Here is a 27,364-nt window from a genome sequence, read left to right on the forward strand (position 1 = left end):
AGACTGGATCTGAACTCAGGTCCTCCTGACTCCAGGTCCAACACTTTTATCCACTGTGCCCCTAGCTCTTCTCATCTCTGCTTAACTCTTCCTCGGGTTCCAGGAATCACTTCCAATACAACCTTCTTCTCTCCCCTCCCCACAAATGCCCTCATTCCATGCTGTACCCCACTCCCCACTCCTTTGGTGTTGGTCACTGTCCAAGGTTCTGCTCCTTCTGACCCCTGCCCATCTCTGTACGCTGACTTTGGAAAGAAGAGCCTCAGGAAATGGTCACCGTAGAATATCTTTATTTTTAAAAAATCAGCTAACGGAATCATGGTTCTTGACTGAGACAATGGAGCCCAACACGTTGGGGGTCCTCCCAGGAAGCACAGCTCAAAGTAGCAGAGGCTCGCAGGGGGAGGGGAGAGAGGGAGTGGCCCCGCCCCCTCCAGTGGGGGGAGGGGCATCATCTCAGTCCTGAAAGAGTCCAGCTCCCTCCTGTGGGACAGTCTTGGGGACTGGTCAATAACATCATCCTGGGGACAAGTCCCAGGCTCAGGCAATGCCACCACATTGGGGATGAATGCCACATGGACGCCAAACAGTCAAATCGGGGATGACCACCATGTTAAGAGTGAATGAGAGGCTGGAGATGGATGCCAGGCTAGGAACACACACAGGAGTGGTGATGGATATCCATGTTGGGAGGGGTATGATAAACACCACAAACAGAAGGGGGGTGGGAGGGTGGACATCCAGGTGGGGATGGGCATCCTAGAAGGGGATGGGCCCCTGGGGGGGATGAGCCCACAGGCACGCATGGGTACTCGAGTACCCCAGTGGGGGATGAGCACCCTGGTGGGCACAGTATTCAGGTGTGGGAGGGAATCCGTGTCTACAAGATGCCCTACATCCTCCTTCTCCTCCTCTTCAACATCACATAGCCCAGGACAGCCACAGCCACGGCCAATAGCACCCCAAAGATGATTCCCAGAAGCACAGTATGATCTGCGGTTTAAAGGAGACACAAAGAAGTGGAAGGAAGGCTTGGGGTGGCACAGGCCCCACCCCAGTCCCTGGGAGGACTCCTCTTGGGACAGACTCGTCCCTCCTTTTCCGGGAAATGAGTGACCAGCTGTGGTCACTGGACCTTGGGCAGAAGGCTGTGGGACATCAGCAAAGACATAAGCTAAAAGGTCACTTGAGGGCTGGGGGCAGGGAGGGAAAAGGAAACCCTGGACAAGCACAGCCATTCCCTGGGTCCTCCCCAGGACAAGGAGCCCTTACCTTTCTTGCACTGCGGCCTGACTCCTGACCACTGCCCATCAGGCTGGCAGGTTTGCTCTTTGGACCCTCTCAGTTTATAGCCTGGTAAACAGCTGAACTTGATGGTGGAACCCACCAGGTATCTGGTTCCATTTTTCTTCCCGTGGTCTGGGGCAGAGAGCCAGCCGCAGGACACCACTGAGGAGACAGACCAAGCCTGGGAGGTCAGATCTGCTGAGCCTGCTCCCGCACTGCTCCCACTCTCCTCCCTTCCCCATCTGGACCCTTGCAAGCCTCCAGCCAAGCCTCAGCCTTGGACCAGCAAGCTGTCTTCCTTCTTCTTCCCTCCTAGTGAGGAATGTCTGCCCCCTCCCACCTCACTCCCCAGCAGCTCACACTCCCTCAGCCCTCCTCAGGCTGCTGTGGTTCCCTGTGGCTCCCTCTCCCTTCTCTCATATTTTACTGAAAATAGAGACCATTTACATGAGCCCCTTCTTTCACCCTCCTTCTCATTTGTCGTTGGGGAACCAAAGGAAGCTTCCCAGAGGACTGTTTCCCCCCACCCCCCACTCCGTGACTCTCCAGAAGGACCTTGAAGGGCAGGGGATGTCAGGAGGGGAGGGGCTTCCTGAAGCACCTGGTGTGACTCTGCCTCTTTGCCTCACCTTCCCACCCCCCTGGCAGAAGCTACTTGATGGGGCCTCCCATGAACAAGGCAAGACGTCCTCCCACCCTTGGCATCCCCCAACCCCAGATGGGACACACAGCCAACAGAAACTGATCCAGAGGCCATAGCCAGGTTCCTGCTGCTCAGCCCTAACCAGCCATCTTTCCTTCAGATTAGGCAAGAGTCACATGGAAGCGCTTGCCAAGTCAGACAGTGAAAAGGATTCACTGCATCTTCCTCAGGGTGGCCCAAGGGTCTCACTAATCATGGGATGTTTGAACCCTTCCTTGGTCACTCTGACACCGACTGTAATCCTCATTCCAAACTGAACTTCCCAGCATTAGGTCGCTGACCCCTGGGATAAGGGTGCCCACCAGTCCGCTTCACCTGACCACAGGTAATCCCCCTCACCTGACTGTGCTCCCTCAGGGCCTCACCTGGACCATGTGTCCCCCCCACCTTCCCACAGGTAATCCCCCTCACCTGGACCATGTGTGTGTGTCTCTCTCTCTCTCTCCCCCCCACCTGCCCACAGGTAACCCCCCTCACCTGGCTGTAGGTTCTGCTGCAGATGTTTATGCTGCTCAGAGGCCACCCTTGTGGCATTGCCAATATCCAGCCTCCCAGTGACCAGAGCATCAAACTGGCAGAAGAGATTGGTCCCACAGAGGTTGGCTACTGGGGGTGTCAGCGGCCCAGGGCTGAACACAGGCAGGAAGGTGGGGTCGTGCTTGGGCCTGAGGAGGTAGTTGTCCACCAAAGACTGGGAATCGTAGGTAAACAGGGAGGAGTCATTCCAAATGGCCCCTGGGGAGACACACAGCACAGATCCTTGTGGGAAATGGGAAGCCAGAGCAGCAAGGGTTGGCCCCTGCCACCCTTCTCCCTGCCTCTGCTCGGGCCCCCAGTGTCCTGGCCCAGCATCTACTACTGCCAGGTGAAAAGAACAGCTGAGGTGATTATATCAGACTCCACTAAGATCCAGGCAACAGAAATTGGAAGCTGAGCCCCTGCCCCATTAGCTCTCCTCAGGCCCTTTCTGCATATAGGCCACAGCACGTCCTCCGACTGGGCCTGGCACACGCCCAAACTTGTTGTTCAGGCATAGCTGCCTCTGTGACCCCGTAGAGATTTTCTTGGCAGAGACACTGGGGCGGTTTGCCATTCTTTCTCCAGTTACTTTACAGATGAGGAAACTGAGGCAAGCAGGATTAAATGAATTGCCCAGGGTGACACAGCTAGTAAGTGTCTGAGGCTTGATTGGAAGCTGGGTCTTCCTGACTGTAGGCACAACCTCACTGGCATGCTGTAGGCTTTTAATGAATGCCTACCGATGAACTGACTGACAACTGCTTTGTGTCTGAGTAAAGGGAAGGCAGGGGAGGGGGGAGCCCTAAGGACTGGTTTTCTGGGTCAAACTGGAGAAGATGCAGAAGGGAAATCAAGGTCAGCAGTCTCCAGACCCCCTAGGTGGGTCGGCACAAACTCAGGTTCTGTGGGGGCTCATGCCTTACTAGATCTCAAATGAGGAGATGTTTTGGGGAGATACCTCCTCTCCAGAAAAGGTCCCCTTGGAGGCTGCAAGGACAGGGCTCCGATCAAAGGAGATCCCCTGCCCCACTTCTGAGAAGACAAGTCTCAGAAAGCAGCCTCGATCCCCTGGAACCCAGCGGATCTTTGGCCACTCCCAGCCCCGCCCCCCCAAGGGTCCAGATCATCTGTGGTCCTGCCCCAAGGCAGACAAGCAAAGTGGCCGAAGAGCCCCAGCTGACCTTAAGGCCCTTGCTGATCCTAATTCAATTGCTTATCTTCCAGCCTGATATCTAGTTTCAGACCTCCAGTGGGAGGGATTTTCCCCAGAGGGGAAGGCAGGATATCTTGGCCCTGAATGGGAGGAGGTGGCCCTCAGGCCTCCTAGGAATGGGAGAGGCTCCTGCTTGTCGGCTGGTGCTCCCCCTCCCGCTAACCCTGCCTAAGTCTTGTAGTGTGGTAGGCAGATGGAGAGAGCCTGGAGGGCAAAGACTGGCTTTTAGCCCTTTGGTGTGAAAGCTTCTAGGCCAGGGTAAGCAGCTCCATTCTAGTCTTCCCTTGGATCCCCAGGGCCAAGCACACAGTAGGCACCTAATAAGTGTTTTCCTGAACTGCACTGAAGGGGTGTGGTATGTTTAGCAGAGAAGAGAAAGCTCAGAGGGATGGGAGAGGGGCAGAAAAGGGGCATCTCCCTGCTCCCTGTCCAAGCAGAGCCTGGTATCCAGAAGGTGCTCCATAAATGCTCAATGAATTGAATGAATTTGGCTGGGGGTGGTGAGGTGGAGGGGGTCAGGAGAGTGCTAGGGGATGATTCCTCTGAAGCCCTTCCCAGATCCTCGGGGCCAGGAGCGAGCCCAGAACTGGAGAACCCTTTCTGGCTTCCCTGCTCTCCTAAATGGGCTGGCAATGGCCCTGTAGGCCTCCTGGACTGCCTCCCAGACTAGGTATTACTCACAGTCAGCTCCAAATTCAAACAGCTTGTGGGGGTCCGAGGTGATTTGGGGGGACAGGACCGTCTTATTCCTCAGGGTGAAGTCATCAGATGAGATGTTGTTCAGGGTTCCCAGGAGGCCCTGAGTGCGATTGATGAATTTGTCAGGAAGAAGAACGTTCACACTCAAGAAGTGTTCTTGGGCCTTGATCTCCACACCAGTCCCGGAGTCCAGCATCACTGACACACTCTGGCTCCCAGATACTGACAAGAACATGCCTGAGAAAAGAACAGGGGCTCAGACTGGGGGAATGGGGAATGGGGGAATCTTCCTCAATCCTCCTCTGCCCAGCACAGGGAGATGCCAACAGTGTCCCCTCCCAAGGGGGGAGCAACGGTCAGTCCTTCCTCGGGCAGGGCCTCCTCCGGGAGGCCTAAGAGGACCTGATGCAGCTAAGGAGGCCTGGCTTGCCCCCCAAGCCCCTTCTTCCTGGGATTAGTGCCAGAGGGGTTCCCACAGGGCTCTCTTGAAAGAGTTTGAGCCCCTAAAGAACCTGAAGATGGGGAACTTGTCTGGAAAAGAACCAGGGGCTCAAGTGGCCTGAAGCTCCCCAGGAGAGAGCAGTCTGGCAGCAAAGAGAAGAGATCTTGCCTTAGAAGGGGTACTACCTCCAGGAGGAGGGAGGAGAGGATCCACAGGGGCAGCCAAGGGGGACCACCAGCCAAAGAAACTGGGCCTGTTTAGGCAGAAGGCTTAGGGAGGTCAGGTTGGCCATCTCCAGGCTTCTGAAGGTCTGCTCTGGGGAGGAGAGATCAGCCACAGAGAACAGACCCAGAAACAATGCAAGGGAGGTTAGGGGTCGCAAAGAGCATCCCCCAATGGAAGCTGTTGTTCCAGAGGAGACTGGGCTGCCTTGGCAGGCCCAGGATCCTAGAACCATCTAGCCCAAGGACACACAGAAAGTAAATGTCAGAGGCACTGAACCCAGATCCCCCTCGGACTCCTCCTTCCTAGAGAGCCCAAAGCAGAGGCTGGATGACCATTCCTCCAGGACGTCTGTGTAAGTCACTGGCTCTTTCATGTAGGGCTGTTTGTAGCTGAGTTATGGCTACCTTGATAGTTCACTTGTCCTGTGTGGTGTAAGGCTTCCAAGACAGCTCTCAAGTGACTTTGACTCAAGAGTTCTGAGATAACCCCAGCTATCCCAGAGGTAAATGACCTCTGTGTAGATAAAAATTATAACTTGATTACTGTCCTTGAGCTAAGGATGGGTCACGGGCAATAAGCACCGAGAATCTGAAACCAGAAAGAGAAGAGAGAGAAGTGAAAGGGAAAACCCCAGAACTCTATCAGTTAAGTCTAAAGCTGGAAGTGATGTATACAACAGCTGCTGTGGAGAAGGAACAAGTCAGCTGAACCAAGAGGTCCCAGACTGTGATAGCCAGGGAGGCATCGATCAAGCAAGGAAGCATTTGTTTCAACCAGAAGCCAAATTCAAGGAACTTTTCTGAGCAATCCGGGACAGAGAAAGCGCCCTGAAGTCGACAGCTGCAGAGCTGTGAGCTGTCCTGAGCACATGGCTTTTCCTTGCCCATCTACCTCCTTATCTGCCGGGTTTCTGTAAGAATGTGCCCACTAACTCCCACAGATACTGAGTGCATTTGTGGGAGAACATAGTCAAAGCTGATCCATGGATTGTGGGCAGATTTGATCATTCACACGTCTCCTTTAATATATGAGCACTTGCAATGTGATTACTCCTTTTGCAATATTAATTGTTTAAGATGTAAAGAGTCATCCTGAGCAGCAGGTTTGTGTAAATGGGAATACATTAGTGGGGTCTCATGGGCTAAAATAGTGAGTTAGAGGGGAGGAAGTGGTTGCAATCCTCCATGACCAGGTTATCCCTTGGACCCCGGGAGAATTTAAGTGAGACCAAGATCTACAAGTAAGAATGGAACAGAAACATGCCTACATGAGAGAGGTAAGGCACAGTGCGTGTAGACATGTACCTGGGCATTACATTGAGCAAGAGAAAACTCCCCCAGCCCTGCAAGGGTCACCTCAGGCTGGAGAGCTGGGAGGGAGCTGTACTGATTGGATTAGCAGAGCAGGGGCTGGGGGAGCTAGCAAGAAGGGGAATATACCAGGGAAGCAGGCCCTAGACCACTGTCCATGTTTAGGGGACATTGTTGAATGAGTGAACAATTGGCCTACAGTTAGGAGCAAGCTTTCAGCTGCTTAGGCTGTGTTGGGTATGTATGGACCCTGTGCCTGGGGCTGTCTCACCCTGCCCCATCACCTCCCCCAACTCAGTGCCATTGTATCCTAAGGAACACTGGCCTCCCCTGAGGTGACTGCGACAGCATTCTCTGTAACTGTGGCCTGGCCCAGGTCACGGCTCAGAGGACCAGTGGCCAGACCTGGGCAGCCTTGGCCAAGGCAATATATCTGCTGATATCTGGGCACCTTGCTCAGGAGTGCCTGCAGCTCCGGCCCCACTGATTCCTATCCCATCTTTCCTTGCCTCTGAGGATGTAGGGTCTTGCAAGTGGAGCAGGTTCAGAATCCCCTCCCAGGGGCCTGGCGGTGCCTTTTCCTTCCCAGAAGTCTCACCTTTCAGGTCTAACCATGTCTGCTCAGTGAAATTCAGCATCTCCTGGTTCAGCAGCACCTCAAAGGCCCTGCCATTCAGATCCCCAAGCCGGACCTCCAGCACATCAGAGGTATTCTCCTTCACCACCACGGCTGAGATGCCAGTAGCAAGGACCTGGGTGCCTACAGGGTGAAGAAGCCAGGATGTTGGCCAGCCGGCCCCCCAGCTGGGGTCACTGGAGCCCGAGCCTGGGCCCTCTCCCTGGGACTGCCCCCACCCATGACTTCAGGGGTTCTCTTTGGAAGAGACACAATGTGCCCTGAAGGTGACTGTCTCTTACCACCTCCTTCCAAACCTTCCTGTCCCTTCCCGAAGTCCTCTGCTGCTCAGCCAACGTGGGACAGGAAGACCTGCATTCAAATCCTGCCTGAACTTTCTAGCAGGTGACCTGAGCTCCCTATGCCTCAGTGCCTATGTCTCAGTGTTCTCAGTGTAACACTCACCCTACCTCTGCAGAGATGGTGCCTCTGAACCCTTAACAGTGAGCACCATTCTCTCTAGAGAGTGGAGGGGGAGGGGTGGGGTGCCAGAAAGCACAGGCTAACGGCAGCCCTTACTCACCGCTGGACATCAAGGGTGGTTGGGTCCTGCCCTGCACCATCAGCTTTGTGAGGTCAGACTGCACCAGAACATACTCTCCACGGCCGTTGAATGTAAAGTGGACGCCATCAAATGTGAGGAAGTGGGGGTCCCCAAAGGCCGAGGCTGGGACACAGAACACCCCGAGTCAGGGATAGGGTTCAGGGACCATGAGGGCTCCATAGTGGGGGGAGGAATCCCACCTGCCCAAGCACCTCCCCAGAGACCCCTCACCAAGGTGCCAGTATGCTGGCTTTTTGACTAGTCCCAAGTCCCACCAAGAATGTGCCAAGACCCCACTTCTCCATCTTGTTCTGCTAAAATACAAGTAAAAGATGTCTCCAGCTGCCTCCAATGAAACTGGGGTGGTTAGGCTCAAGCAATGCTGCTCCCCTGTGCATGACCCTTCCTCACCTCATCTTGTCCCCCCTGCCCCCCCAGCCCAGGTAGCTCCCTGGCCTGTCTCCCACCTCCCCACCCCCGAAACTCCCTGGCTTGGTCCCAGATCCCTCACCCAGGTGAGGAGGACTGTATGTCCGGCAGTCACTTGAGGGGCGGAGATCTACATAGAACTTGCAATTCTGGGACCACAAGCAGCAGTAGTAGTAGGAGATGACATCGTAGAGCCAGTGGGAAAGGCCAGGCACCCGGGGCGGGTGTCCGTAGGGGTACACACCCCAGTCATGGCCACGATCTGGGGTGCTCCCACTCGTTGAGTCCTTTGTTAGCAACTGTGTCCCTGAAGCCGTGTAGCAGCACTGCTGACCTGAGGCATAGAGGGGACTAGAGCGGATTGGGGGGGGGGGGGGTCAGTGCACGACATCCAGGATGAGAGTGACCCTCACCTCAGCTCCCTTCCCCAACTTGTATGATTCTGGATCTGGGTAGACTAGACAAGGTGGGCCACAGACAGACAGGGAAACTGAGGGGACGTGACTGGCCAAGGTCATCCCCTGGAGATGACTTGGCAGAGAATGCCCAGGGCTTAGCTAAAGGTCAACCAGCAAGCTCCCTTGCGGTAAATGTCCTGGATATTCCACACCTCTTGGTTTGGGGCTCTTCCAGAATCTGGACAAGCTGAGGACAAGCTGGTGGCCACATGCAAGGTGGAGACCCTTACCTCCCCTGTATGCTCCGCACACAGTGCACAGCCTCTGGGTGATACGTGCATGAGTTTTTCTTCTCAATATCACAGCCATAATCAGTCTGCAGGACAGACAGGCATCAGCCAAGTAGCCCCCCAACCCAGCTTGACCCTCCTATGCTGCCCCCTCCCAGAAGCATCAATGCAGCCTGGTCTAGCTCAGCCACTGGCTCTCAGAGCAGGAAGAGCTCCAAAGACCAGCCAGTCTGGGTGATGGAACCTGGAGAACCGTCCTAACTCTGGGGCTCAGTGACCTGGCTAGGGTCACCCTGGGAACAAGTCATCCTTGACACCCACCATTCTTGGCCTCTGACCCCCTTTCCCCCACTCTGCTGGCTCTCTCCCTCCCCTAGATGATGCACAATGGGGCTTGACTCCCCCACCCTCCTCCCTCAGCCAGCACTCACAAAGTACCGCCCAGTGTCAGCCCGAGCCTGGGCCAGGGTGCAGGGGCAATCCACCAGCTCTGCCAGGAAGTTAGGCAGCTTATTCTCCAGCTCGACCCACTTCAGGCACTTGGCGGTGGCCCAGGCGGCAGAATCTCGGCGGAAATCCTCCCCAAAGTGCCAGGATAAGGCATGTTCACTGCTCCAGATTGCAGGCACATCCCTGTGGGAGATGTAGGCAGTGGAAACTGTGAACCTAGCACTGGGCACAGAACACGTCTGCACCCCATGGGCCTCACCCAGGACCCCAGAGACCCTTGGCTTCCTTCAATGGGCATAGCTAACACACCTACTGTGTACCCAATGCAAGGCTGGGAATGAATGCACCAAGTAAAGGCTGGTCCCTGAGCTGTGCCTTACAGCGGTTCCCCCATGAAAGCCCCCCACCTCAGTGCCCTGCCATGAGCACCCAGTCTCTGAGTAGAGGCCTCCATTGAGGTTGAGCCAACCCCTCTTGAGCCCACAACCCAAGCTGAGATAGCTCTCCTGGTTGGCTTATCTGCAGACCCCAGCCCCAGCCCTCCTCCCAGCCTGCCCTCAGCCTCCTTCTCCCCAGGCCTAGCCTTCCCTGTCCTCTGCCCCCAGCCCCCACCTCTGCCAGGCCTTCCTTGGTCCTCTGGCCTTGCTTCCCTTCCAGCTTAATCTTGAGCCTAAGGCTGGTCAGGGTGACTCTACTGTCCTCATTCTAGACTCCATCCCTGTCCTTCTGTCCTGCTCTCAGACTCTGGCCTCCCATCCTCCAGCTCCAGGGCCTCCCACCACTGGTCTTGTCTAAATCAACTCCAGTGTTACTGAATACCAGAACTGAGGTCGACTGAATGGTCCACTTCATCCCAGGAGGGACAGAGAATGGGCCCCAGGAAGCCAGCTCCTGCCTCCCTACCCCTGCTGACCCCTCCAGGGCTCACCTCTTGCCATCAGTGTGGCTGCTCCCAGAGATGCGCAGGGCCCCCACCTCCCATTTCTGGTACTGGGCTTTGGCTGGCATTGGGGTGAAAGTGAAGGTATTTCTGTTGGAGATGTTCCTGGCTAGGGTGTAGAGGTATGACCATTCAGCCTTCCATTCATCAGAGTAGGGCTTGCCTGAAAAAGAAAGGATTTCAGCTCCAGGACTGGCCCCCCCAGTGTCCCCTCCCCACCAAAGACCATTCTGACCAAAGCTGTCTGTCATTTCCTATCTACCCAGGTGCCCTTGAATCTATTCCTTCTCGCAGCCTCAGTTTCCCCCTCTGTAAAATGTTAGCCTTGATGACTTCTAAGGTCCCTCCCAGCTGAGTCCTATGCTCCCTGCCCCACACACCATCTATATCCAGCTGCCCATGCTGGGCCTCACCCTTTCCAGCCTAGCCTTACCTGTCTCTTGATAACCCCAGAGCTCAATGTTGACTCTGGACTCAGGCAGCTGGGAGCTCTTCCAGGAAAGCGTGAGGTTGCCAGCAACCCCTGGGGTCCCATAATTCTGCCACATGGTGTCGTTGATCAGCTCACTCTTGTCCGAGTCTGATACTTTGCTGGGATGGACTTGGGGAAAGTGGATAGGCCAGTGAGTGAGGAAGGTGGCAAGAGAAAAGGCTAACAGCCCAGGAACCTGAGTGCAAAGGACCTGGCTCAGTGACCCAGTCCCTTCAGGTGCTTCAGAAAGGGGCCAAAGCCTGAAGGGCAGATGGTCCAAGGACTCTCCCTCTCTCCTACCCCCTTTCCACAGGCCCTTCTCAAAGCCCAAGTTTTATTCTGGGTGACTGCTCTGCCCAGGAAACTTCAGAAGCTCTTTCTCTAAGGCCAACCAAAGGAAAGGAAAACCCCTGGGCAAAGGCCCTGGATTTGGAATCATGATGCTACACTACAACCTCTGTGTGTGTGACTTTAGCCTAGGCCTTTCCCCTCCCTTGGGCAGAAATGCTTCATTGAGAGAAGATGGATGTGACCACACTGGTCTGAAAAGGAAGCCTGCAGTCCTGGCCTCCAAGGCCCACCCCCTAGGGGGCCAGCCTTAGTCTCAGCACCTGTTCTTCACCAAGACTCTACATCCCCTGTTCTCATACAGCCCTCAGTTCCCAATCCCTGCCCTTCTCTGCCTAGTAGGACTTGAGCAGGACCTGGATTATACTTATCTTTGTATTCCTACTACTGAGCCTTCCCCCTCCCCATAACAGATATGTGACAAGCATCCTTGGATGTCATGTGCTGAGTAAAGGGATAAGGATTTGAAGAGTACATTTTGTACTTGCTCCTGAAGACGATATGGAACTACTGGAATTAATTGAGTAGGGGATTGGGGAATGGGCTGAAGTGGAAAGAGCCTTCAAGGCAGAACCCACCCCACAACAGCTATTAAAATAGTCCAGGTGTGAGGTGATAAGGGTGGAGGTAGTGTCAGAGGAGACGAAGCGGGGTACTGAAGAGATGCTGCAGAGGTGAAATGGATCAGAGATGCTGCAGAGGTGAAATGGATCAGAGATGCTGCAGAGGTGAAATGGACCAAAGATGTAGCAGAAGTGAAATCGACTAGAGATGCTGCAAAGGCGAAATGGACCAACTGCAGTGGCAAAATGGATCAGAGATGGTGCAGAGGTGAAATGGACAGCCTTGGCAACAATCTGGATATGAGGGATGTGGGAGAGGGAGGAACCAAGGCCTCCAAGTTGTAAGACTGGGAAGTTGCCCCCAATGGAAACAGGAGGGGAGGGCTTGGGGGAAGAGAACAAGTTCAGTTTGGGAGCCAGTGAGATTGAGATGTGTCTGGGGAATCGGAAACAGCTTGTAATGGGGAACAGAAGCTGAGGTTGGGCACCTGAGCCTCTGACAAAGAGACAACTCTATGGAAATTCAACTGTTGAGATAAGAAAAGAGAGCTGAGGTCTATAAAGGTATTTACTCAAGGTCTTCCCACCTCACATGGGGGAGAATGGGGAGACAGAAAGTGAAAAGGCTTCTGGGAGAAGGATGTCTGCTTCACACTGAAGGCCCCCTCATCTGGCCATACAAGATTACTAGAGGAAGGAACCCTAGAGTTGTGACCAGAGGACTTGGGTTCCTTTTCAGGAAACTGAGGCCAAAAGCTCATTTAGTAAAGAGGATCATAGACTTAGAACAGAAAAGGATCTTGGAGCTCATCCAGCCTAAGGAAACTAAGGCAGGATGGGGGGGAAGGGGGGAGAAGAATGCGCCATGGTCACATAGACTTGCAAAGTAGAGCAGGGTTGGGTCGGACCCCCTCCCTCTCCCTGTGAGATTCCTGCCAGCTCTGGCTCCATTATGGGAAGCTGGTGCCAGGAAGAGAGCTGTTTTGGGTATGGTCCCACCCTGGGATGGGTCTGACAAGAGAAGGTGTGGTGTACTAAGGTATTATCAAGGATTAGAACATGCTGTGGTTCAGTACCTAGGGCTTGCCCTCTGCTCTGAAACAGTCCCTTCAGAGACCCTGGCACCAACAGGCATCTGAGGAAGAGGCCTGGCTCAGCTGGGTAGCATCTGGGGCCCCTGCCCCACCTCCCTTAGCCACATTTGCTGAAGCCATGCTGGAAGCCTCCCACCATTCTGTGCCCCACCCAGGGCAAAGGGAGCCACAGCAGGAGGAGTCAGAGGGGGGCAGGGAAGGGGTTTAAGAGAAGGGGATTAGGCCCAGGAGAAGTTGTGAGGCAGTTGGGCTGTGCCCCAGAGACCTCTGTTCTAGGATGGGCCCTCCTCACTATGTTTGAGTGCCTTCAGGTATGACCTGCTCCCTCAATGGTCTTTCAGGACCCTGCCAGTGGCTCTGAGTCTCTAGGAGACTCCTTAGGATCCAAGATGGTCCCAGTATGTAGAGAACAGGCTCAGGAGTCAAGGACTGAGGGAGGAATGTCCTTTGGCCTGCCTCTCATAAGTGAAGGGGGCAGAACCCAGTCTGGGAATGGATGGCATCCCAGCTTTAGCATAGCTGGAGTTCATGCCTGGCCTTGCCTGGGCCTCAGTGTCCTGCTCTGTAAGGCCATCTGCATGCCCACCCATCCCAAGAATGCTGGTCACTCACCAAGGAGGATGGAGGAGAGGAAATGCCCAGGGGATGTCCCTGTGGGGCACACCATTGAGTGGGGTGCTATTACCTGCCAGCCAGGTCCCAGAGCTAGGGAACATCTTGCCACCATCCAGGGACACACTGAATGGAATCCGTCCACTTTCGTACAGGAGGGGCGATACACAATGGATCCTGCCCTCATCATCCATGTAGCCTTGAGTTTGGATGGTCTCTTGAAACCTGATGGCCAAAAGGAAAGAGTGTGTAGAAGGCAGTTCAGGAGAAAGCCAGGCCTTGCCCAGGGAGGCTGGCAGGAGGGCACAACCCCTGCGGTCAGTTCTCAACCAACTGTGCTTGAAGGAGGATAATACTAGGGGAAGAGGAGGGTGGACAGCCAACACCAGGCAGGGAAGGGCCCCCACAGAGGAGCATCTGGAGGAGGTAGGCATGCCAGTGCCAGCCTAAACAAGAGAAGGCCCAGGGACCACATGGGAACTGGGCTCCTGTCTGCAGGGTCATCCTAGGGGGAAAGGGGCTTTATTCTACAAACAGATCAAAGTGAGGTGGAGGAGGGATAGCTACCAAGAGGCACTTCCAGCTTAGATGCTGACAAGTCAGCTGTCTCTGTGTGGAAAAAGCTGCCTCCAGAGCCATCGGTTTTCCCTCCTTGGAAGTCCCATAAAAAGGCTGGAGGTCTAGTGACTGAGTCTACTCCAGTGAGGAGTCTTTTGGTTTCTGAGCTAGACATAAGGGTGACTATGACCCCTTCCAGCTCTGAACAGTCTTTGACACTGGAAGCCCTCCACCCCAGCTCTCAGGTGCTAGAGAGAGCACTCCACAGGGATCTGGATTCCACAGGGATCCAGACTCCACAGGGATCCCTGTTTGGATCTGGTCAATAAAGGACACTTCAGGAGTCTCCGCTCACTCAGTGGCTTCTCTGCCCACCTACTGTGTGTTAAACAAATGTTTGTTGACCTGGCACCTGTCTGACAGGGAGAACAGGAATAACCTGGCCAGGGACTCTCCCCAGCCATACCTCCTCCTCTTTCCTACATGGGCCTTCACAGGCTCCAACCAGCCTCATCCTACAGGGTTCCAGGCTTTTCTTGGGCAAAGAGAGAAAAGACTCAGGGCAGCTGGGGAAGGGCTGTGAGCAGGGTCCCCTCTAGCCCCCTCAGAACTCGCTTCCCTCCCTTGCCTGGACAGGGTGGCAACCTCACGTGTTTGTCCCTTGCCCCTTGAGGGCAGGCATGTTGGGGTCTGGGCAGCCCTCTCCCCTCACCTCTCCCTCTCAGGCCTCCATGTTTACTCCCCTCCAGGATTTACTCACCTGCAGAGGATGGAGGTCTCTGAGGCTGGGGAGACCCATGGCTCATTCAGCACCACAAAGTCTTTACCACCCATTATAGAGCCAGAATAAGGCGAGATCTTCAGGCAGAACTTATGATAATCAGAACAGCAGGTGTTCAGGGATGGACAGGTCACATGGCAAGAGCAATTTCCTCTGAAATCCCCACAGTGCCCAGCACAAGACTCCAGGGCCTCTGTGGAGAGAGACCCCAAGGAGCTGAGCCCAGGCTCCCCCAGGCCAAGGGACAGGGGAGACTCCAAGGGGCCCCAGTGAGTCTTCTCCAAGAGTGGACGCATCTCTTTACACCCAGAGGGAAGGAAAGAGCCAAGCGCACACAGGCGCCCAGCAGCCCAGGCCAGCCCAGGTTCCTTGGGGCAGTAAAGCCCAGGAAGATGAGCACATGAGTGAATGACCTCTGAACATCCAAGACAGTCCGGGTCATGGAATGTTCCCAATTGATGACTTCGGGCCAAAGGCCGGCGGCCTGTCAGTCATCTTCTTTGGCATTCACCTGCTAGGAAGGTAGGGGGCCCCTCCCCCTCCCCCTCCAGGCATCTCAGCCAGCACACCGGAGGAAATCCAGAGCCAGACACAAGCCACGGCCACGGTCAGTCACATAGCCCTCAAAGGCAACGAGAACATTTGCTCCCAGGTTTCTTGACTATGGGGCACGCTCAGAACCCCTAGTAAACATCATAGTGTTTCCCAAACTCTGCACGAGAGTCCTGGGCGCCCTTTTCCCACCTAGGCTGCTCCTTCCAAGTTTCCTCCTGAGGCGGGGCTCTCTGTGCCGGCTCTCAGATCCGGCGCTTGCCGTGGGTTCGGGGGCCTGCCCTCGGATCGGGAGCCTGCTCTGGGTTCGGGGGCCTGCCCTCGGATCGTACGCCTGCCCTGGGTTCAGGGGCCTGCTTTCGGATTGGGCGCCTGCCTTCGGATCGGGTGCCTGCCCTGGGTTCCTACGCCTGCCCTGGGTTTGGGAGCCTTGGATTGGATGGGGGTGAGCAGGGGAAGCTTTTCTCGGAGTCCGCTTAACCAGGAGCTCAGCGCCAGGAGAAGCCGACTGTCTTCAGGCTAGGGACTAGTCCTTTGAGGGGGCGGGGCGGGGGTTGGGACCTTGGCTTCCCCAGCAGTCGCTCCTCCAGGGCGCCCCCCTCTTTCTCCCCCAGGCCTAGGCAACTGTCCCAAAGAAATAATTCAACCCTCAGGGCAAACAACCCCCCGGCGGCCTCGGGGCTAGCGGGGGCCGAGGGAGGTGGGGGTGGAGGGGATTCGGCGGAGGGGTCTAGCAGCCAGGTCCCGCTTCGTAAAAGGCGCACCGTCCCTCTGGAACGGAGAGGCCTGGGACCTCTGGGGAACCTCAGGAGAGGAGGGGGCGGGCGGCGCAGCCCTCCACCCAAGTGGCGCGGTGTCCATTTCGAGATTCGAAACCAAACACTACTTATGAGCTTCTCCAACCCAAAGACCCGAGGGCGCTCGGGCACCAGCCTCCCACCCCACCCCGGCTGGTGAGGGCTGAGCTCCAGCCCTCCGAAGCTCGCCAGTCCCCTGGTCCAGGACAGTTGCCCCACACCAGACCGGGCGGTCCTCGAGTACCTGCGGGCAGCCAGAGAGCCCCACTAGCTAGGAGCGCGAACCACCAAAGCCACATAGCTGGCCGGCCTCAGTGTTCCCTCCCCGAGCAATGGGCCAGTGGACTGGTGAAGGAAGAGAGGTGGAATCAGTTCTCGGGGCCTTGGTAGGTCTGCAGTGAAGGCTCATAAAGCCTGGCCCCAGACGGGTCCCAAGTTGGAGCACCGCCCCTCCTCCTCCAGCCCCTCCCCTCCCAAAGTCCGAACAGACGAGCCCTAGCCCCAAGCTCCGCCCCAGAACCCCACCCCGCCAAGTCCATGGCACTGTGTGACTGGAGGTGTGAAGGAGGGAGAAGGAATGGGTCCGGCTGGGGTGGGCTGTGGTCCCTTAAGAGCCTTAGGTCCCGGTAGGGTCTGGGCTGCGAGAAGAAAAGAGAAAGGGAGGGGAGGGAGGGGAGAGAGGGGAGGGTCCTTCCTCCCCGCCCCGCGACCCCCTCCACTCGGGGAAAGTTGTGACCCCAGTCGGGATCATCCTGGAGTAGGGGGAGGGGGCTGGAGGTGTTGCCTTTGCTCATCCATCTCTTGAGGTCAAGAGGGAGTTAGCCTGGCTAGGAGAAGACGGGATGGCTCTCTGAGAGGATCCTCCAGCGAGCTGGGCGAGCCCCGTCAGGTCCATGAGGGCAGGCAGCCTATCCTTGCCTGCATTCCCGGGACCTGGCTCCGTACCTTGGCACACGGGAGGGCTTTCCCAAGTGCTCACAGGCTGAGTGGCCATCCTGGAGCCCCCTGAGAGCCTTGGCTCCCCACGCTTACAATGACTGTCCTGAAGACTAAAGGGGAAAATCTCCCTCCCTCCTTGCCAGGAGCCCACTCCTTGGGGTACATGATCCCCAAATCGGGCTCCAGGAAGATCTGGGGTGTCTGAGATCACTAGGAGATGAAGTCTCAGGTGTCTATCTGAACCAAGAGCCCTGAAGAATGATCAGAAGAGTGGAGGGGCTAACTGGGGGCTGACTGAGCTTGGAGCCAGAGAGACTTCCTTGGTCTCAGGTTAAGTCCCCACAGTGTGCCAGGTGGTGGCCAGGCATGGGGAGAGGCAAAGCCCAAAGCAGGACTGGCTCTGCCCTCTCCCATGAGGCCTATCATGGCCAGGGAGACCTCCCAAGCTCACCCGATCGAGAAGCGAGTGAAGCTATGGATCAAGCAGCAAAAATGGGTGCCATCCCTACTGGGTGCCTGCCACTGTACTCCTGCCATTGCTGTAGAGTTTTAGAGTTTGCAAAGGGCTATTTCAATATCTCGTTGGATCTTCAGGAGCCTGGGATGCAGATGCTGTTATTCTCCCCTTTTACAGATGAGGAAACTGAGGCAAACAGCAGTTAAATTGCATGCCCAGAGTTACCCAGGCTAGCACATGTCTGAGGCAGGATTTGCTCTAGGTCTGACTGCAGACCCATTGAACCCACTGAAGTGCCACCCGACTCTCTCTAGAAGGCAGTCAGAGAAGTGGGTCTAGAGTCTGGAAGACCTGAGTTCAACTTCTGCCTGAGACATTTACTCATCGAAGTCACTTAACCTCTCAACCTCAGTTCCCCCAGCTGTAAAGTGGGGATAATAACAGCCCCTCCTGTTGTGAGGATGAAATAACATGCATAGCAAAGCTGCACCTGAAAGTGCTCTCTACATGCTATCTTGTAATAAAGAATTGGCCTGATGAGTGAGATGGCCAGGGCTCCCAGGAGTGTAAACAAACCCGAATCTAGAGAGGAAATACCAAGGTCAGTTCCAGGGTAGACCCAGAGGGAGGGAGGACTGGGGAGGGAGGAGGGAAGGGGGAAGGGAGGAGGAGGGGAGAAGGGAGGGGGAGATAAAAAAGGAGCCGGGATCAGAGCAGGTTGGGGTGGGGGGAAAGATGGCTTCTTGCCAAAGTGAGGCTTGAGTTTCACCTTAAAGAAAATGAAGACCTCTGAGATGGCAAAGAAAGGCATGGGTGGGGGGGCAGGGGAAGTCAAGCTGAAGTTCTGGGCTGGCCTAGGACTGCCGTTGGAGTTTCAGAGGGGTCAGTGGGAAGAAGGGACCTCCCTGGACCAGGGATGAGCCCTGTGTGCATGGAGACTGAGGATGAACCCCCTTAGAGGGAACAGCAATTGTTCAGTCATGCCCCTGTGGACCCTACTGTCCGGGATGGGGTGTGGGTTTTTCTTGACAAAGATACTGGGGTGGGTTGCCATTTCCTTCTCCAGTAGATTAAAGGGAGTCTCAGGGGAGGATTAAGGCAGAGGCTAAGTGATTTGTCCAGGGTCACATAGATAATGAGTACAGGCAGCTAGATTTGAACTCAAACCTACCAGATTCCAGACCCAGGGAGCTGTCCCCTGAACCAGCAGCCACCTCCTAACAGCACCTAGCTGCTGTCACCTGATGGCTCCTGACCATCAACTGAGGCTGCTGGAGAATAGATGAGAGCGTCGGCAGATGATGTGGCACGTCAGAATAATAGGGCTGGGAGGGGGGCAACTCATCTTTGACCCTGGAGGACATAGTGAACGTCTGGGGCTCCCTGCGGGCCATGTGATGTGGTCAGATGGGGGCTTTAGGAAAATCACTGGCAGGTTAGAGCTGCACTGGACAGGGGAGAAACCTGAACTGGGAGACAGCGGACTGAGGCTTTGGTAATAGTCTAGGTGAGATTGGCCAGGAGAAACCTCAGCATTGATTGATCTGGACTTGCTACCACCCTGCTGGCCGGAAGGGGAGAGGAATTAGGAGGGAAGGAGAGGAGAATAGAAAAGAGGAGAGGGGAAAAGGAGAGAGCAGAAAAGGGGAGGGCAGAAAAGCTGACCCAAAGCTTAATATCAAGAAAATGAAGATTCTGGCCACTGGTCCTATCACTTCCTGGTCCACAGAGGGAGAAGAAATGGGAGCAGTGGCAGATTTTCGATTCTTGGGCTCAGAGATAACTGCAGATGGTGACTGCAGCCATGAATTAAAAGACCTAAAAGCTCGACTTCTCCTTGGAAGGAAAACCAAGGCAAACCTGGACACGCCCTAAAGAGGAGAGGCATCACATCACCTGGCTGACAAAGGTCCCTAGTCAGAGCTATGGTGCTTCCGGGAGCAGTGCGAGGCTGTGAGTGTAGGACTAGGAGGAAAGCTGAGTCGCAGAACTGATACTTTGGGATGGGGGTGCTGAACAGGGCTTTAGAGAGTACCTTGGACAGCAAAGAGGTCGAGTCAGGCAATACTCAACAAATCAGGGGGTTCACTAGCAGGTCAAATGCTGAAACACTTTGGCCACATAATGAGAAGAGGAGACTCCTTGGGAATGACGCTGACGTTGGGAAAGACTGAAGGCAAAAGGAGAAGGGGACAGCAGAGGATGAGATGGAGAGACAGGGTCATGGAGCCTTGGAGACAGTGGACAATGGAAGGGTCTGGCCTGCTGTGATCCATGGGGGTCACAAAGAGTCAGACTCGACTGGACCACTGAACAAGGCCAGAGTCAGTCAGCTAGTATGAAGTGCCTGCTGTGTACCAGGGATTGTGCCAAGCCCTGGGGATACAATGAAAGGCCAAAGCCAGTCCCTGTTCTCAAAGGGCTTCCAGTCTAGTGGAGGAGACAAAATGCCAACATCCATGATCAAAGGAATGAGCCAGAGGGATGGGAGAAAACCTCCAGCCATGAAGGTTTGGCCTGGAGCAGATCTCTAAGCCCTGCAGGCAGTGGCTTACCTGTGCCAGCCCCCTGGGGAGCTTTGGGAGTCTCCCTCAGGTCTGGGGCCAGATGGCCCCCAGATCAGCTCCCCAGAGCTCCTGCCAACAATCCAGCCATCAATCAACAAGCTTTGATGAAGTCTCTACCATATGTCAGACTCAGGGCTAAGTGCCAGGGGTATACAAAAGAAAGAAAATAGTCCCTGCTCTCAAAGAGCTTGGCATGAATGTATCTTAGCACGTACAAAATGAACACAAGCTCTAGTACTCCCCTGCTCCCCACCTTCAGGGTGACTTCCCCAACTCCTGCTCACATAGCTGGACCTGCTCCCTGGAGGACAACTGACCACTCTCCTGAACCTGTCTTCTGTGGCTCACAAGCTCCTACCGGTGTGCTTCCCATTAATAATCAACCAGTAGCCTCAATTGGCTTGTAAAAAAAGTATTTACTAAAATGGTATCGTAAGAACATTGATGCTAAATTGATGTATCATCTCCTCCCAAACTAGGGACGTGCTCATACTCTCCCTCCTCTCCCTCTCACAAAAGATTCCTGGAAAAAGTGCTCACATTTAAAAGCACAGTGGTAGTGAAAACCACGTGCAAAGATCAAGTGTGGTCAAAGGGCAAACTCACTAGACTTGGGGCTGAGATACTTTTCTCCCTTGTTCACATAGCTACGGTGCCTAGATGAGGAGATGCAGACCACTGACACCCCATCCAGAGTAGCTCCCCGCAACCTCTGCCTCACAAAGAAAGAGTGTGCACTCAGTGCCTCCTGACCCTCCTGGCTCCAAAGCAAATTAGAAAACATTTCATTATCACCCAGGATAAACTGCTTAGCTACACATGGCTCGAAACAGGCTTACCACATCCTAAATATTGGAGCCAGGCAGGCAATATGCTCTGCAAAATCCACCAGGAAGGGCAAATCAAGGCATACCTTAAGGACTCCATGGTCAGGCCTGTCATTATACTGTTAAATTTTTGGAAGGGAGGATCAGGAAAGGCTTCATGTGAAAGGTGTCCCTTGAGAAGAGCTTTGAAGGAAGTTTTGAAAGATGTCTCAGGGTCAAGGGATTCTAAGCGGCCGAGGAGAGAATGGGGCTCATTTGGGACATGGAGGACAGCTGTTACAAAGGATGTTGGAGTATCAAGTGCGAGGAATAGAAAGTGGGATAGTTGAAAAAGTTCAGGAAACAGTAATAGAAAAATACAACAAAGTTTGGAAAGACTGAAGTGAGTTTGTGAGGGCATTACAACCATACAGAGGAGTTTATGCTTGCCATTGGAGTTTATTGAAGAGATGAGCAACCTGGTTAGATCGGCTCTTTTGGAAAGTCACTTTGGCAGCTGTGGAGATGCTGGAGTAGGAGAGAGGCTTGAGGCAAGGAAACCAATTAGAAATGGAATGGGGTTAAACAGGTGAACCCTGTGATCTGCAAGACCCCAAGCCACCCTCAGTGCTTTGGGGCAATGCAGCAATTTCCTTATTAGCAAAAAAAAAGAAAAAAAAAGAAAGAAAAAGCTGCCTACCCTCTTCTTCCTCTCTGCAATGGGTGGCATGGGACTATGTGAGATGTGGTGGTGGTGGGGCTGATGGTGATGATGGAGGTGAAGGTGGGAGTGAGGGGTGATGGTGGTGATGGTGGTGGTAGTGATGGAGGTGGTGATATATTCCTAATAAAGCTGCCCCAGATTCAATTCACATACTTGAGCAGATGTTCTTGTACTCAACCAAAATCGCACCATCCATTTAGCCCAAGACAGTACCACAATAGCCAGCCAATCAGAAAGCAGCAGGACCAGGATATTTGATCACTGAACCATAGAAGGGACCCCTCCCCCATTACCTAATCCTTTAACAAACCCCTCCTGCCTTTTTAATAGTCAGCATTTCTGTTGTGTAATCAGCCTCATTACACTATAAAATTGCCTGTCTTGTCTTACTAAGTTGCTACTTCCTTTTGGAACCTAGCCCACCTCTGAGGGGCAGGGATCCTCAGGAAATGACAATACTTGGATTAGAGGTGGTCTGACTGAAGTCTTTGCCACAACACACCATAAAACCACAACAGTAGTGGGTGGTGCTGGTGGCACTGCTGGGGGGGTGGGGATGGGTTGTGCTGTTACTGCTGGGGGTGGGGGCGTGGGTGCTGCTGCTGTTGGGGGGCAGTGATGATCTAATGGTAGTGCTGGTGATGAGGGTGGGAGGGTGGTCTGCCAGGGGAAGGAGGGGAGGGGAGAAGAGACTTTTCATCCAGGCAACCATGGCAATACATGCTGCCTTTGTGAGCTTGGACCCCTGCCCGCCTTTCCTCGTGTTTCTTTCCCTGACCAATCCTGAGTATATGTTTTCAGCCTGAGGAAGATCCTTGTGAGTTTGAGAGGGTTACTCCCTCAGTTGGAGCTGATTGGCAGCAGGAAGCCAGAGCCTTGAGAAAGAGCCTGCCCTTTCTCTTTTTCTCCCAGGCAAAAGCGGATGGGAAGGTGGTGATCCTGAGAGTGGAGAGAAGGGGACCCACATGAGAGATTTTGTGAAGGTAGAACCAAGATTTCGTAATGGATTCACCATATTGAATGAGAATGAGTAAAGAGCAGGGGGAGGGGAGGTGGTGACTCCGAGGTTGCCAGTGTGGCTGCCCAGAAGGATGATGATCTCAACAGCAGTGGCATCATTCACCAAGGAGGTTAATGATAGAAAGGCTCCAGATGCCCCAAATATTTCTAGCCGCACTTTTTGTGGGAGCAAAGAACTAGAAAGAGAGTGCCCATCAGTGGGGGAGTTACTTAGTACATTGTGGTGTGTCCAAGGACTGTGTTGGAAGAAACAGTGGGCATAAGGAAGAAAGAAAAGCCTGGGAAGACTTCTCTAAGGTGCAGTCAGGAGCCCCAGGAACCCACACACAGGGAAAGCAAGGATGTGAGAATTCTTTACACATCGGTCAGTTTGATCTTTTCTAATTCTTTGTCACAAAGGATGCTCTTTGGGGTGGGATAAGAGCCAACAGCTCTCAGCAAAGATTCATGAGAAGAAGAAAAAGAAGGGGGAGGAGATGAAGGAAAGGAGGAGAAGAAATGGGGAAGTTTGCAAGGGGCAGATGGAGGGGCCAAGAGCTTGAGTTCTGTTTGGACCATGTTGAGATGCCTCATTGGAAATATCCAATGGTCCATTGACAATACACAGCTGGCCCCACCCTGAGTCCTGGTCACCTTGGATGGACCCTTCAAGGTGACTGAGCATGCCCACTTCGGCCCAGAGTTACATGTCCTATACATAACTCTGTATCATTACCTTCCTTGACCAAATGGAAGTGTCTTGAAGGCAGCGATTTTGTACCCAGCACAACACTTCCCACATAATTCGAGTTTAATAGATCCTTGTTGATTGATTGATTGGGAGGAAAGTAATGAGGGTCTGAATCCAGGTTATGGCTATAGGAGAGGAGAGGTGGGTTGGACCTATGTCTGAGCCTTATCTATCCAAAGGAGAGGGGCAGCTAGGTGGTGCAGTGGATAGAGCACCAGTACAGGAGTCAGGAGGACCTGAGTTCAAATCTCACCTCAGACACTTGACACTCACTAGCTGTATGACCTTGGGCAAGTCACTTAACCCCAGTTGCCTCATCCTGGGTCATCTCCAGTCATCCTGAAGAATACCTGGTCACTGGATTCAGATGGCTCTGGAGGAGAAGTGAGGCTGGTGACCTGCATAGCCCTCCCTCACTCAAAACAAAATCAAGTACAAGTCATGTCACCATTCTCTGATGGCATGGTCTTCTTTGGCAACGAAGGATGAACACACACAGATATCCGAAGGAGAAATTTATTTTCCCAGTCTCATGACCTATTTCCGCTCACTGGGCTGTGAGACAGACCACAGGGCACACATTACAGGTGTAGCCTGTGGGTCACTGAACACTGGACTCATGTGAGCTCCTGACCTTACTGTAGGGAATCCTGGGAGGTGTGTAACTCCACTGGCTTAAGCTTCCATCCCAGTATGACTGGGAACCTCAGCAATTATCTGCACTCTGATGGCTCTTGCCAAAGCCAACCAGACCATGAGCACATGCATTTCATGAGGATTAAAACTCAGGGGAAAAGAAAGAAAGCCTTCTCTGCCCTCATGTTCCCCAGGGATCACCATGTAATCTTTCCAATCCCTCAGTTCACCAGAGGAAGGGAAACAAGGGCTCTGCATGTGGGAAATGTCTGGAGAAGTCTGGGAGGGACCTGTCCCAGCTGGCCAGCTCCACCCCGGGAGGAGGGGAAAGGCAAGCACACTCAATTCCAGGAAGGAGGGGGTTGGCACAGTGTAGAGGGAGGACAGATAGAAAAAGACCACTAACATTTTGAGAGGAAGATGTGCTCTCCTCAATGAGATGACAAAGAGCCAACGGAGAATAGTTCTGAGGAGGGAGGCGGGGCATCTGCTTGCCTAGGAGGCACCAAGCAGTGTAGACGTTTCAAAGACATGTACAGGAGAAGGAAACCTGGCCAGGCAACGGGACAGAGCCATATCAGAAGGAGCTGAGGCTACCAGTGGAAGCTTGTGAAGTTAAATGGGGTGGGGGGAGGATGGAGGCTCAAAGACCAGAGCCTACTTGGGATAGCTGAGACAGTAACAACTGGCTGACAACCCAGGGAGAAGGGGAGCAGCTTAGCTGGTACTAAGAGGAATGAGTAACCTTTGCTCTAGAGACGACAGGACGAGAACGGCTCATGCTTGCACCAGGCTGTCCTTGATGACATTGTGTCCCCTTCCCTCTACCCCCCATGACACCCGCAGGCCTGGGAAGGACTGGCTGATGGGGAGGGGGAGGGAGCCTTTGCAGGGGCTGAAAGTGAGCCCACATTTCACAAACAGGATGAGGTCAACATCTGCAGGATGTAGAAACCAGAGAGATTGACTTCAATTCCTGGGGAAAGTCCAGAGTGGATCCAGAGCCTCCAAAGAGAAGGGAGACTAGGCTTCTGGGAAAAGGACTCAGGCCCCACTGGACACTTTTTCAGGAGAGCACTGAAGAAATTCTCCTTTTCTGGAGGGAGAGAGATGCTCTAGCCAGGAGCACCAAAGCCAAATAGATTCATCACATGGTCAGTCACCAGAGAGGCCCGAAGAGCCCCCCCCCCCCAGCCAATGACTGAATGTCAGCTAGGGAAGGTGTCTTCAGGGGAGGCCCTGGGGATCTGTACTGCCCTCTGAGCTCACTAACATTTGGATCGCGTCCTGTAGAGAGATGGGGAAGGCATGCTCACCAAATGTGCGGAGCATTGGGCTGAATGCAAGAAGGTTGAAATTTAATAGGGAGAAATGAGAGGTGCAAAGAATGTGCTAGGGGAGTGAAGGGGAAGGGGGAGGGCTTGTCAGAGCGAAGTCTGACTGAATGAAAGGTTGGAGGGCCTTGCCCTGGAATTCAAGCACCTGCTCAGCGAGTCAGTGCTGCAAAGGTGACTGCCGATGAACCTTGCCTGGGTCCTAACAGAGGAACCGCAAACATCCAGGAGGAAGGTGAAGGCTCTTTGTCCCTGGCCCCACCAGCCTGCCTCTAGTGTCCCACAGACAGGTCTGGGAATCACATGGTAGGAAGGATGGGAGTAACCTAGGGAGGTGACCTAGGATGAGCCAGGCGTGGGGGTTGCTGGAAAATGTATGATCATGTCAGGGCAGACAGACTGTACCAGGAGAGCTGCAGAAATACACCCTGAGACAAACACCTGGGAACTTGCTGAGAGCAGTCATGGGAGGTTACCTTTCGGGGGCCACTGAGTGCTGGCCCTCTGATCTGGGGGCCTGTCAGGGCTGGGGCCAGCAGTGCAGCTGGTAGCCCCCGATGAAGACATCCACTGGGCAGAAGCTGCAACCTGTGGAGTTTGTGAAATGTCAGGGGAAATCCCAAGCTGCAAACCAACAGAGGCTGTCTCCAAAATGAGCCCCCAGACCAGGAAAGTGGAAGCCTGAGCCATGATCCCCCAAAGGCCAAACACTTCCTGCTATTCACGAGGGAGAAGGCCCCAGAGCTTCTCAATAGATGCCATCCCCCAGCAGAGAGGAAAGAAGAAAGGTGATCTGAGTCCCAGGAGTGGGCCTTCCCGGTCTAGGTGGAGGTCCTGAGGACCAGAGAGAGCACCCCACCCCGGCTGCACAATCAAACAAATAAGACGTGTCATGTGGCTCACTTACATTCCTCCACACCCACACTCAGCTCCTCACACACCTGCCCTCTTTGGTCCCCACAATCTGAACTCCAAGAGGCAGGGCAAGGACAAGAATGGCCACAAGGCTGGGAAGGGCAGGTGGGAGGGGGCTCCATGAACACAAGGAGTGTGTGCAATGGCTTGGGAGCTCCTGAAGGTTCTCTAGGAGACTCGATAGCTAGGGGGCTGGGGGCGGTTTGGGGGGGGGGGGGTGGTCTAGAGAGACTGGGAAGCCAGTGAATCCTTCTGATCCTTCTAGAAAGGCAAAATATCAATAGCATTCTAGAGGAGGTCTGGAATCAGGAAGCTCTGGGTTCCAATGCTACCTTAAACATTTCCTGGCTAGACCACAGCCCTCTGTGCCTGTCTCCTCCTGTGTAAAAAAGGAAGGCCTAGACGGGAGTCTCTGTAACCTTGGGAACAAAAGTGTGGGAGGCCCCCAGGGGAGAAGGAGACAATCCCCAAGCCTCCCTTCTCCTGCCTCCCATGCCCCACCCTCCTGGAATTCTGAGCTTTAACCTGTGCCTCCTTCCTGGCCTCTGGCCAATTCATCCCACTCTTCAAGGCTTTCCAGACCACAGGCCCAGTCTATGGCTCCACACTGGCCAGGAGTAAAACGGTGGACCTTATTTTGGGGATAAGCCTATGCCCCTCCCCGAAGACCCCAGACCTGCTTTTCCCTGCTGCTCCCCTTGCTCCCTAGCCCCTTCTCCCCCTCCTTGGCAGTTCGTCTGTCTGTCTGAGATACATGTGCACAAGTGCTGGTGGGCGGCAATCTGCTCTTGGCCTTCTTCATACACCTGGTTTTTCCCATGTGGATAGTCAGGCCAAAGACTTCCCCACCAACCTGGCTTCAAGAAGTTAAGTCCTCACTTTGAGCCTGGCACTGGATACAAAGACTCTGCCCACAGGAACTGATGTTCTGGGAGCTGAGGATGCACATAGGCAGCAGGGGCACCAGACCCTGGGAGGCTGGGAACCCTCCTGGGCTGTGTCCTTTCTCCTCAGTAGGCAACCTCAGGCCCTCTGAGCTGAGATCTCTGGGACTTTAGCCTAAGGGCCGCTGGCCCAAGAGGAGCTCCCTGTGCTGGCCCTGGATCTCCAGCTTAGGCTGAGCTAGGGCAAGAGATGATCGAAGGCAGTGGCCAGAACTGGGTGAGCTCAGGGCCGATCCTTGGGCAACGTTGAACTTGAGAACAGAGATACTGTGGGGGCCAGGCTAAAGGAGGAGAGGTTGAGGCTTCGCGGGGCTGCATGGGCTGTGGTGGGGCTGATGTGCTCTTGAGCCCTGTCATTGTTGATTTGGTTGAAATTGGGAAGGGAGGGAA

At 54.3% G+C, this 27,364-nt stretch overlaps 1 protein-coding gene across 1 annotated transcript; it reads right to left on the reverse strand.

Annotated features, from left to right (window-relative positions):
* Positions 1–273: 273 nt before the first annotated feature.
* Positions 274–16,321, reverse strand: SUSD2 (sushi domain containing 2). The gene is made up of 14 exons (XM_072599594.1): positions 16,147–16,321; positions 14,533–14,746; positions 13,288–13,439; positions 10,559–10,726; positions 10,114–10,288; positions 9,167–9,368; positions 8,736–8,821; positions 8,130–8,398; positions 7,598–7,741; positions 6,997–7,158; positions 4,404–4,658; positions 2,468–2,725; positions 1,273–1,449; positions 274–993 (listed from the first exon to the last, which is right to left on the reverse strand). The coding sequence occupies exons 1-14, from the start codon at positions 16,199–16,201 to the stop codon at positions 893–895; spliced, it is 2,418 nt and encodes an 805-aa protein (XP_072455695.1). The 5' UTR covers positions 16,202–16,321; the 3' UTR covers positions 274–892.
* Between the last annotated feature and the right edge of the window lie 11,043 nt (positions 16,322–27,364).

Source organism: Notamacropus eugenii, chromosome 4 (genome assembly GCF_028372415.1).
Source record: "Notamacropus eugenii isolate mMacEug1 chromosome 4, mMacEug1.pri_v2, whole genome shotgun sequence".
Classification (NCBI taxonomy): Eukaryota; Metazoa; Chordata; class Mammalia; order Diprotodontia; family Macropodidae; genus Notamacropus; species Notamacropus eugenii.